At 36.9% G+C, this 13,392-nt stretch overlaps 1 protein-coding gene across 1 annotated transcript; it reads left to right on the top strand.

The window, feature by feature from the left end:
- Positions 1-10,330: 10,330 nt before the first annotated feature.
- Positions 10,331-12,400, top strand: LOC143576220 (uncharacterized). Its single transcript, XM_077060363.1, has 4 exons — positions 10,331-10,392; positions 10,475-10,954; positions 11,092-11,144; positions 11,229-12,400. Exons 1-4 carry the CDS (start codon positions 10,331-10,333, stop codon positions 12,398-12,400), a joined length of 1,767 nt encoding a protein of 588 aa, XP_076916478.1.
- The last annotated feature ends 992 nt before the right edge of the window (positions 12,401-13,392 follow it).

Genomic DNA, 13,392 nt, shown 5'->3' with positions numbered 1-13,392 from the left:
AGCTAAATAGAAACAATAAAAATAAACGTTTAAACACACGAAATATAATCGACCATCAATTTTACAAGTTTGTGAGCACCCACCCCATAGGAAGTTTCTCCTTATATGCCTCACGTGTACTCAGGGGTGGCTCGTGGGACGCGAAAACAAGTTAGGGCTTTAGGCCCTCACTCAGTTAAGGCCTCTAAATCTAAAAAAAATAACATTATATATAGATATATTATAATGGGTATAATAAACTCAAAGTATTGTATTGGTGTGGTGGGTAGGCCTTGGTTGTTAATTGTTACCAAAGTATAGTGATGTGGTTCCAACCGATAATCGATTGACCAAAGAAAATTAGAGAGAATCCAGATTAGAAAATAGAGAGAACATAGATCAATAAAATATTTTCATTCAAATCTCTAACCCTAACGCATAAGAACTAGTGGCTTATATAGCCAAGATACATAACCGACCCACTAGTTAATAAACTACCCATATAACCGACCCACTACTTAATAAACTACCCTCTACTTAATAACTAACATGTCCACTAACTTAAATTAAGTAAAAACAAATAAAAGATAAACAAAAATTAAAATATTAAACTCCATGCACGTCAATGATTTTATGGCACATATCATATAGGTTATGAGTTCAAAACTTGTAATAATCAATTTTTTTTCCTAATAGTTGTTATGAAAAGGCTCCAAAATCTTGTTTTGATTTAGGCCTTCACATTCGTTGAGCCGGCCCTGCGTGTACTAATAACATTACATGATATTTAAAATAGAGTGAGAGAGCATATGGGAAACTTGCCTAAGACGGCATTTTGATAGCGTCATTTTACCTCCAAAGGTTAAGGAGTAAGGACTTTGATTCCCAAAAAGATAACTTACTTGAAACTTTTTGGACAATGGCCTTCCAAATTTATGCTAAAACCTAAATAGTCGGAAAGGAATTCGTTTGTCGTCTTAATATAGATATCATCCTATTTTATTCACATGAAATTACTAAAGCTTTAATTTTCTGAAAACTTACTTTCATAGTTGACAAAAGGTAAAGAATCTCATAAGTTAACAAAATCATTAAAGTTTGACAAATATCACTCACCCATAAAAATCACATCATCCACATGTAATAAATACAAAATAATTGGGCCATTGTTAGGTGTTTTAACTTTTAATACCATGAATATAACCAATATCTACCTCTTTATATATAGCCACATGGAGAGCCTCTATAGCGATAATGAAGAGTAACGTTGGAAACAAATCCTCTTATCGGACCCCTCCTTCACTTTAAATTTATTTCTTGACGCCCCATTAATGAATACTCATGTTCTTGCTGAAGATGGGCAACTCTTCATCCAAAGTCTTCATATATGTGGGAATTGCATTTTTTTTCAAGAACAAAATCTAGGAAGCTTCAATTGATTGTATCAAAAGCCCCTTTTGAAGTCTCTCTTGAAAAAACACAACATCTATCTTAGACAATTTTTAATCAAGCATATACTTCTAATGATAATCGGCCCATCAAGAATGTTCCAACATGATTGGTTGATGTTTTAAGTACTTTGGGTAAAAATTAGGAGTGCCCATACCACCCCAAGTCATCGGTAATAGTATCGTGGGAGGGAGTATAACCCTGCCACGTTGCTGTGAGATGTGGGGAAGACCTCCCATCCCATCACACGTGTGACTGTGGCCGGTCAATTGTGAGCATAGATAAGATGAAAAATCTCCTCCAACAAACCGTTGGAACATTTAATTCACTCTAGTTGTTGGTGTTATTAATTAATATTATTATATATCATAATTCATAAAAAACTATTACATAGACAATTACAGACTAACATTAGATAGACGGGCAACAAGCTGCGCCGCTACCCCCTTCTGAATAGCAAACCCTACCCTACTAAACACAACGTTCCCCTTAGCATGAGCGGAGTTACTGCTGACCACCTGCTGAACCCGCTTAAGGAATTGAACTGCGTCAGGGCCGAGAGCGCCAAAAGTGTCAAAAGCAAATGGTACGAACACGTGCTGATTCTCAAGGCAAGCTTTCTCGTGCTTAGCTACTTTACCCGCCTCAGCCTTGTTTATCGCATGACCAGCCACAAACCCGTGGTCCAGTAGCCCAACGAGGGGGGACACACCTGTCAAATCAACGCACGCATGCTTACCTCCTTCCCATCCAAAAACAAGAATGTCAGCGGGTCGTAGAGTTGATCTCTCATCTAAAGGGTCGGTCAAGAAGTTCACCGAGGCTTCCTTTTTTGCCGAGATCCCGACCCGCTTAAGGACGTCGTAAAGCACATCTCGAACTAGATCATGTCATATTTAAAGCCCGGTAATTCTTTGCAATGGACTGCATGCTCCCCAAAAAAATCCAAACAAGCCTTCCGACATACGGGACACGGGTCATCAACTAGGAAAAGGGGTACCATCAGCCAGTATTTGAGGATAGCCCGATATTCCACTGCTGACATACGTTGCCCTAAACCTTCAATGGGAACAACTGACAGGAAATCCTGAGCATGAGGGGCACGTAAACACTCAAACACAGCTCGCTGCCGCGGAGACAAAGCGAACTTCTCTTCAACTGTCTTGACGATTTCACCATATAAGTCATTCGCCAAAATTTTCTGGGCTTTAGGAGGGGCGGTGTCTTTAATGTAAAAACCGCCAAGATCAAGATCAGGAAGAGAACTATGCAGGGTATCCAACGTGTCACACCCCGACCAAAGGCGGCGGAACATGCCGGGATGCAACGTGATTGGACAAATACACAAGACACTATTTAAAGTGACAATATTTAATCAACTCATTTATTTCATAAATCAATAAACAAACACATCTCGTTCATATAAACAAATTTGGAAACAAGTAGTAATCATATTGTTCGTTTTACTAATACCCTAATAGTCTTGGTAACGTTTTTCATCAAGTACTCAAGTCAACAAAAGTCAATCCTGTAACATTTCATAAAATAAAGTTTGTCAACGCAAAGGTTGGTGAGCAATTCATAAGTTTGAGCATATAAGTATATAGTAATAAAAAGCCACAAAACTTTTATACAAGACAATAAATAAAAGCAACAACTTGGATAAATTGACAATCGCTAATAGAATTACGTTAGCGCCACCTAGCTACAAGGGGTTGCCAAGTAGTCTAGGATTTAATAGAATATCGTTAATTGCATTACGTTAACGACACATTGCCATTACCAAATGGTCTAGGATTTATATATTCAACCAACCGAAAGCGATAAACACATAGACATATAGCATAGAACACCAAATCAAGCAAGTATTTAAGTAATGTATACAATCACGTTTGTGGGTTTAAGATTCAAGTAAATAAAGCATTAGTTTGATAAGTATGAAATATCACCCCAAAACGAAAGATGGAAAAAGGGGTATGAAAGTACTCACCTCGATTGATGAACCGAGAAATAAATAGATAAGTAAATGAAGCTGAATGGTAAACAACAGATCCGACTTGAAACGATAAACACCTTAGCTAAAATAAATAAGATAATATGTATTAATGAACTTGAAACCATAATGAAACTATATTGGAAACAATGAACGATGAGGTTCGGTTGTAAATCGGATTACCGGTTAATCTGTAAATGATTAGGGACTCACACTTAATTGATAATTTAAAATAATGTAATATTATTTTATTGGGCTTTTAAATAACTATAAACCAATATTAAATAGAAGCGAGACGGGTTTAAATCAAGAGCTCGGTTGTATAAAAATGAATAGATAATAAAGCTTATAATGATGTTATTAATTATAAAGATAGAAATGATAATAATGATTTTAAAATATGTTTTATATATATATATATATATATATATATATATATATACATATATGTATATATTTAGATATATAAGATAAAGATGATAATAATACATAGAAATATTACCAATTGAGAAATGTTCTTAAAACTAATAATAGTAGTAGTAATAATAAATATAATAATAATTATTTTTGTTGTTGTATATATTATTAATAGATTTTTATAAGTTTTAAATGATAATAATAATTATTATAATAATTATATGTGCTATTATAATAATAACTAACATTTATAACATTTTAATAATAGTAGTATTAGTGGTAAAAGATATCACTCGAGTGACGATGACGTTAAAATGGCAACTAGGTCCGACATGGGTTTCGGTTTAATAAAACAAGTATATAATATTAACAATATTAGATTTTAATAGTATTCCTTAATAATCATAATAACAATGATAATAATAATCATAATAATAATAATCTATTATTATGAAAATAATGATAATAATAATATCAATAATGAATACATATAATCATAATACTAATAATAATTTTTATGTAAAAGTATTGACACTAATAGTAACCGAAATTTGTTAAATATAAAAATTATATCAAAACCGGTCTAGGAAGAGTCGCGAAACCGAGACCTCTAGTTTATTAACTAACGTACAACCCAAAACGAAAACAAGATGACGATTGTTAATTAAACCCAAAAGAACTTAATATATCTATTACCCGTTCGTTTATCTTTCCCCCAAATTCCAAAACAAACTATACACACTCAATTCGTTTCAAAGTAGTTAACCAAAAATATAACCAATACTAAAACCGATTATTAACAAATAGATCCGAAAAGTGATATATGAAAATTAATAACAAAGCCCAATTTAAATATACCTATTAGGTGATATGAGGTCATCGGAGAAAGGTTGCCGGAGACATGGGGGGTCACTGGAGCCGATGGACAGAGCCGGAGGCAGAGAGAGAGAAGAGAGAGACGGAGAGAGTGAGCTGAGGGAGAGACGGTGCAGCGAGAGGGAGAGACGGTGCAACGAGAGGGAGAGAGAGTGCGTTGGAGACACCGGGGCCGGTTTTCCGGTCGCCGGAATGACGAACCGGAGAGGGAAAAGAGGAAGGAGGACGGGTGTGTTGTGTATATGTGTGTTGGAGGTGGAGAACGGGGAAGAGGCCGCCGGAAAAACAAGAAGGGGTGTTGCCGGCTGCCGAAAAAGCCGAGAAACGAGAGAAGGGCGAGTGGTGGTGGTGCGGCTGGAGTGATGGAGGCGGTGGAGGTGGTGGGTGGTGTTCGGAGGTTGTCGTCGAAGTCACCGGTCGCCGGAAAACGGCGCCGGAATTGCGAGGAAGAAGGAAGGGGGCGGTTGTGGTTTTATGTTTATGTTTTAGGGTTAGGTTTTGTTATATATGTATGCATATTTTCATAACAGCCCCCTCAAGTTTCAATCAATGTTTAAAACGAGTTAAAAGGTTTCTAAAGCTTATAACTAGTTTACGAAAATCATTTTAAATCCTCTAAGTTTTTCTTAACGATAGTATAATATGACAAACATCGATTTATTTACGGTCGAGGTATATTATAATATTATATAATAAATACATAAGGTTCTAAAATGTTGAGTTGGGTTTACGTATTAAAAGTTTACAAAAACGAATATAATTCGATATCTGAATTTGACGAATGTCACACAACGCACCCCTATAATCAGAGTCAAACAACCCACCCCCACACTCCCGAAGGATGTGGTCTTGAAGAACCCAAGACTGGGTCCTTGAAGCCACAAAAGCGTAGGAAGAGGCATCCTCAGCCAAGCCAATCCCAAGACCCCCAAAACGGGTTGGGAGGGAAGCTAGCCTCCATTGGAGGTCCCCAAAAAAGGCACCCCCACAAACAACAATGTCCTCGATTGCTTTCCAAGACCCGTGTCAAAAACAGAGACAGCTCCTCTGACATAGGAAGGCTGACACGTCCTAAGCCCAAACAGTAGTTTAGCGACCCCCATGCACAAACGAAGCAGGAGGAGTTCACTTTGAGGGTCACGAAGGCCTTTGAGGCATTCCATCAGCTCAACCGCACGTTTTTCTCTTTCGAGGGCCAAACCACTAATAAACTCCCCGTTTCTACTGACAGCACCACCCAAAAGTTTCACACCATGCACCGGCCTACTAATCTCCCGCGGAAATAAACCCTCTTGAGTCTTCACCCCGTCACATGTAGGCCAAAAAACTTTAGTTTTTTTGATGTTGAGAAGGAGACCCAAAGAGGGGCCCTCCACTCTAATGATGTCTAAAGCCTTGGCAACCTGAGTAGCATCTCCAATAAGGGTCCCATCATCCAGGTACCGGGCGTGAAAAAGAAGCTTACAACGATCTCTGATCCGGTGGACAAGAGGGTGTAAAACAAGGGCAAACAGGAGAGGCCCTAAGGGATCCCCTTGCTGAACCCCTGTGGAAGACCAAATATTATCATTCCCCACATAAAGCCTAGCTGGCTGCACGTATAAAAAATCAACCCAAGCGGAGATGGATGGACACATTTTCCTTACCTCATTTAAAAGAGCAGTTCTATCCACAAGGTTAAAGTCATTCGAGAAATAGACGGTAAGCATAGCCAACGACTCGTCTCGGTGGTGCGCATTTACAAACCTATTCACACTATGAAGAACTGCCTCAGCCCCGTTTGGAACCCCGACCCCAAACTGAAAGTCGCCAAGATATTTGGCCATATCCTTCCCCACCCCCTTCATAGCCACCTTGGAGACTACTCTCCTCCAGATAGAACCCACTGCAATAGGTCTAATCCCATTATCGGACTTGAGAAGAGGCGTAAGGGGAGCAGATGCAACGAACTCCGCCAAACTCCTTGGGCACCCACCCCTCAAACATAAGTTAACCATAGCTGCAGTCGCACTGAGTAGACTAGCCGCGATCACGGACCCTTCCCCACAAAGGGCATCCAAAAGGTGTCCTTTTAGGGAAGGATTTGATACACACCAGTACACTGTCAGTCTCTGCTACAAGGGGAGGTTCAGCCGGTAAGAAACTATAAGATCAATTTTAAAAAGTGGTAGGATAAATACACAATTTTCTACCATCTTCATCTATATCTTGAACATACTCCTACAACTAAGAGTCTAAGCAACCATGTGACTCAAAGCAACATCAACCGGGCGACTTATGCAGTGCTTCACATGAGCCATGGCACTCGAGGAGAAAAAAAGTTGGCAATACCGAGGGTCGATGCCATTAGTGATCCTATGACTATTTACAACCATCAATTTTGATTAAACGTACATAACATTCTTCATACCCGCATGCGTCAAGATATACCGACACACCATGATGAACTGATTTGACTTAAAAACAATTTATGAATGTCAAGCTTGCCGATTAGGAGCTGCAATATAGTCCGACATTCACAATTGTTAATTGTTGGAATGTTTTAAGACAATTTAATCCGCTTGTAGTTTTATGGTTATGGTTTAAAATTTAATAATTATGATTAATAATATTTGTTAATCCTTTTTTAACAATAAAATATTGCTTACTACCATAAACCCACCATTTCAACACTCACTTTCTCCTCGAGGTGTTAGTTAACACCTGGGATAGCTTGTGGGATGGGGAAAACAAATTAGAGCTTTAGGCTCACATTTAATTAAGGTCTTCAAATTCAAAAAAAAAACATTATATATACATATATTATAATGGGTAAAGTAAACTCGGTATTGGTGTGGTGGCATGCTTGGTTATTACTAAAGTATAGGTTATGAGCTCAAGACTTGTAATAAGCAAAAAAAATAAATAATAAATAAATAAATTCTTAAGAATTGTCATGAAAATGACACAAGATCTTGTTTCGATTAGGCCTTCACATTCATTGAGCCAACCCCGATTAACACCACATCATTCCATTTCTAAACCATCATAATCATCTTTCAACACTTGCATACCCAATAAAGATATGAAGTCTCGTTAGTCGTTAAAAAAAACACTTGCAATGTATCCCACAACATATCTCAACTATTTTTTAATTATCTTTAATTATATTAACTAAACTATTTTCAAGTTAAAAATATAAAATACAAAATTAAAAATAATCTTCTACTAATTACAAAAGTTACAAGACTTGGAAAACAAAATATAGATAAAATAATATAAAAAAAATTAAAAACTAAAATTAAGAACTAATGAAATTGAACTCGTCGAGTTGTGGTAAGTCGGTATTCAAGGCATGCTTGATAAGACTAAGTCGTAAATCCAAACGCATCTCCGGTTATGTAGTGCGGTATGTATCCTGGTGATATCGCCCAACCCTCGTCCTTTATGATCATATTGTGTAAAATGATTCAAGTGTACATGATCTTTCTTATTTTGTTAGAACGCATTAGTCATGCAAGTAATAGAATTATTCCCCATTTTGCTTTCAAAAACACCAAAGGCCCTTCAACGTCATTCTTTGTCATTTCTTGTGCTAAATTTTGCAAACTTTCTTTTTTTTTTTTGGTTCAATAGGAACCATCTGCAAGATAGTAATCTAACTCAAAATAGTTCTCGTTCACATCAAAATGACACCTAGGTGTCGTTCCATATTTTCTTGTTGAATATCAATGACTAGTATAGGGTGTTTATATCGTTGTTCGACCCGACGGGACCAAAAAATGCATGCCATATTCATAGGACCTGCAAGGCAACTTCCTCGACAACTATTGTTGGTACAAGTGATCTCCTAGCATGAATTAGCCTAGCCACTCTGTTTGACATTTCCGGCAAGGCCAGTGTGTACAGTTGATGCTTCTTATCATCCCTCGAAACCCATGGAGTCTGTCATGAGCCTTGTATAAAAGTTCTCTATCGTGATTGGTTGGTCAACGCAAATACTATTTCTGTATAAATGAATTATATAGTCACAACAATATTGTAAATCGTCGCGCAATGTTCTTTTTGACATAGCTAGCACCTTATCGTAGGCAATAACAACATACCCATATGCTAGTTGCCGAACTGAGGGCATGTACTCTTGAATGGCTGAAAGTCCCTTTTTCACCCTACCATCAATATATTGTTGAGAATACTCAAAGTTTGCCTACAAATTGGTAACCATTTGTAAGAATAATGTGCTCGACTTTCGAAACCTCGGCATGAAAATATCTTCGATGAATTTGGCATCTTCAACAAAGTAATCTATCATTATAAGTTGTCTCTTTCCGGCTTCAAGATCTCTGTCCATGTAAACTCTTGCCGCTTGTCCGACTAAACAAAGGAACTTCATGGTTGTTTGACCATCATCACTGGAATCCGAGCTAGACGCCAAAATTTTAAAAAGATCTATTTAGAGAATATGGATAGAGAACTTTTATAGATAAAATAGAGAAATTTTGTGTGAAGAATGAGATTTTTGGTGCAAAGAATGAGTAATTTGGTTGGTTTAATATAGGTGAAACATTTATTTATTATTATTATTATTATTATTATTATTATTATTATTATTAATGATCAAATGACCGTTATATTGATATGTTGGGAGAAGCCGAATGGGATGGAGTGTGGGTGGTCATGCCACTACACTTGTTTTTTTGTCTGTGCCGAGGGAGGTGGGGCCGTGTTCCTGTCGTTACAAGGTGGCACCTACCGTCTCCGGCTCCCACTTCATCAACAGGGGCGGATCTACGGTTGAAACGGATAGTTCCTCGGAACCACCCGAGTTTCGAAATAATAGTGTAATTATATATAGAAAATAATAAATGAACCACCCTATAAATTAGAAGGGAACCACCTTATAAATATATTAAGTGCGTGTCCAACTGGTAAGATGTTGGTTTTGTAACCCGAAGGTCACAAGTTTGATTCCCGTTTTTTTAATTTTTTTTATACTTATTTACCTTAACTGATGTTAGGGTTTTTTTTACAAACACAAGAACACCAACACAGCGCCTCTCTGCCTCTTTTCGCCCTTACCACTTCAGAGTTCAGCCCCTCACCATAGTCCACCACCGGCGCCGCTCAGCTCCACTCCATCTCCGTTAGGCACTCAGCCCCTGACCAACGCCTTCCCCGTCCTCTGTCACTCTATCAGCCACTTTGAAGGAAATAATTCATTGTTAAATGTTAATTGTTCTTAATTGTTAAGTGTTAACTACTTAATTGTTAAGTTATTTGTTAAATTTAGTTTTAGTTTGTTAGATTATTGGTTTTAATTTGTTGGTTTGTTAGTTTTTGTTAGTTTCTTAGTTTTAAATTTGTTAGTTTGTAATTGTTGATTTGTAGGTATTTTTAATATGAAGAGATATTATCAAAGTTAACCATCGAACCTTGGATCATCATCTTCAAGTAGTAAACCGTCAAAAACAAATTTGGATGATCTACTATGTGATCATTCCGAAAGGCAACCAATTTTATCTTATCACCCAAGTCAAAAAGATGAAATTAGACGGGCATATCTACTTAGAGGTCCATGTAAACCAACCGGGCATGATTGTCCTCTAACAAATTCTAGTGGTAAATTAAGACGCTTTAATGAGGAATGGTATACTAGTGAATTTGGAAATTGGTTGGAATATAGTGTCAAAGCGGATAAAGTGTATTGTTTGCATATTATTTGTTTAAGGAAAGTGGACAAAATGATGCATTTCTAAGTGAAGGATTGCGATGTTGGAATAGGTGTCAGAAGAAATTTAACAATCATGTTGGTAAATGCAATAGTTTTCACAACAAAGCACGTAAAAAGGGGAAAGAGTTACTTAACCAAGCTCAGTCTATACATGTGGTCATTGATAAAGGAACAGATATACATAAACAACAATACAGAGTCCGATTACATGCTTCGGCTAGACTTACCAAAGCATTGTTGAATGATTCGTTAGCTTTTCGTGGTCATGATGAGTCTGAAGAATCTCTTTACGGGGGAAATTTTATTGAGTTCTTAAAAGTGTTTGGAGAACTAAGTGAAGAAATTGGTAAGATTATATTAGGTAATGCTCCCGGGAATAATCAAATGACATCTCCATCAAACCAGAAAGAACTTTGTAATTGTTTTGCAGAAGAAGTATTAAAGAAGATATTTGAAGAACTTGATGATGATGTCTTTTCCATATTAGTTGATGAATCAAGAGATATTTTAAAAAAGAAAAAATGGCTGTGGTTTTAAGATATGTTGATAAATTAGGATTTGTGAATGAGCGATTTATTGGCCTTGTTCATAATATGGAAACAACCGCGTTATCTCTTAAAGCTGCAATTGATGAATGATTTGTTCGCCACAATTTGAGTATTGGTAGGGTAAGAGGCCAAGGATATGACAGTGCAAGCAACATTTTTGGTGAGTTTAATGGTTTGAAAGCTTTAATTTTGAAAAGAAATTCTTCAGCATATTATGTTCATTGTTTTGCTCACCAACTTCAACTTGTTGTTGTAGGCCTTGCAACAAAACATTATGAGATTTACAGACTTTATAAAGAATTATCAAATTTAGTAAATGTTGGTGGTGGATCTTGTAAAAGAATAGATTTGTTAAGAGAAAGTCAAAGAGAAAGTTTGGGATTGAATTCGGAAATTGAAACCAGAAGTGGAAAGAATCAAGAATTGTCACTTGTTGGGGATACACATTGGAGTTCTTATGAAAAAACAATTCTCCGTTTGCTTACTTTATATCCTAGTGTTATTGACGTGCTTGAATATATAGAAAAATCGGGAGAGTTTTCTAATCACCAAAATGAATCACGTGGGCTTCAAGAATTCATGAAAACTTTTAATTTTGTATTTTATTTACATTTGATGAAATACATCTTGGGTGCTACTAACACATTGTGTCAAGCACTTCAAAGAAAAGATCAAGATATGTTGAATGCAGTTAAGCTAGTTAAGTTAACTGATGAAGGCCTAAAAAGGTATCGACTTGAAGGTTTTGACTCACTTTTTGAAGATGTCACATTCTTTTGTGAAAAATATGAAATTGAAGTGATTGATATGGAAGCCGAGTATGTTGACCCGAGATTTAAAAGAAAGAAGACCGGTATCACCAATCGTCATCATTATGTGGTTAATAATTTCAACACGGTTCTCGATATGCAAATTCAAGAGCTTGGAAGCCGCTTTAATGAGGTAACCACTAAATTGCTTACTAATATGAGTTCTTTGAGCTCGTCTTGTAATTTTAGTGCCTTTAGTAAAGTAAACTTGTTAAACTTGGCCGAGATGTATCCATGTGATTTTGATTTTGATGAAAAGGAGAAGCTTGTATATGAACTTGGCCATTACATTACTAACGTGAAAGAAGATAAGCGGTTTGCCAACTTGAGTGACTTAGGTGATCTTGCTAAAATGGTGAAAACAAGATTACACATTGATTATCCGTTAGTGTGTCGTTTAATAAAGTTATCATTAGTTTTTCCGGTTGCAATGGCAAGTGTTGAAAGATGTTTTTATTCAATGGAGAATGTGAAAACGGATTCGCGTAATAGGATGGGTGATGAATACATGAACGATTCTTGCATTTGTTACATTGAAAGGGAATTCCTCCAACAAGTTTCGGTTGAAGAAGTAATGCAACGATTTCAAAAGATGAAGACTCGTAAGGAACAACTATAAGCATTTTTTTTAATTCGTAAAGACTATTGTATTGATATTATGTGTTTTTTAATTTCTAATGACGGTGTCTCTTTGTAGGTTCTCAGCCGGATCTACACGAGATATCACGTACTACGCAGGTGCGGAATCCCTACGTAAGACGTTACGAGTATAGAAAACAATACGATTAACACACGATAATCAAACACGTTGTATACCAACCTTAAACACGTGATACGAAGATCACTTGATTACAGACTCTCTCTGACTCGAATACACGAAAACTGTAAAACTGAATTAATTCTTAATAAGCCGTAACATATGGCTTATATAATCACGACAACTTCGCCTGGCATGTTCAGGCGAAGTTGTCACTAACTTCGCTTGTCTAACAAGTTCGCCCATATCAGCGAACTTGTTAGCAACTTCGCTTATACAAAACATAAAACATTACAAACGCGATTACAGACACTAGACACTGAACTACTGACATCATGCACCAACAGACTCCCCCTTGGCAGTAGCTTCATCTCTTTAGCTTCAAACACTTGTCTTGTAATCTTCAACCTTGTATCTTCACGCATGCACTCCTTCTCGAACACAAACAGACACAATCCTTTGATATTTCCTCGCTTCGTCTTTCCAAGCAGGAATATAAAAGATTCTCTTCTCATTGAGCACCTGCAGATCAGCTTGCGATAAGTTTACCAAATACATCGGATCGTAAACTCTTAGCACCTCTTGTTCATCCTCGTCTTCCATCACTGCCTCAGCTGTCTCACAATCTACAAACCACCACTTTAGGTCTTTAAGCACATCCTTGGGCATTAGCTTCAACGGTACTTCTTTAAGGCACCGGATCGGTTTATACTTCATGACCATCCAAGGTTTTCCATCAGCTCTCATACCTCTATCCTTGTCTTCAACAAGTTTTCCCTTTTGTGGCTTCAACAGCTCAAATTTCTTCTCTTTTATACTTTCTTTCCACACAATTTTCCCAATAACTCTAGCCA

The sequence above is a fragment of the Bidens hawaiensis genome, unplaced genomic scaffold (genome assembly GCF_021521415.1).
Source record: "Bidens hawaiensis isolate Kalapana, Puna unplaced genomic scaffold, B.hawaiensis_p1.1 tig00028026_1, whole genome shotgun sequence".
NCBI lineage: Eukaryota > Viridiplantae > Streptophyta > Magnoliopsida > Asterales > Asteraceae > Bidens > Bidens hawaiensis.
The sequence above is the reverse complement of the archived record's forward strand: the minus strand, read 5'-3'. Positions and strand labels throughout refer to the sequence as shown.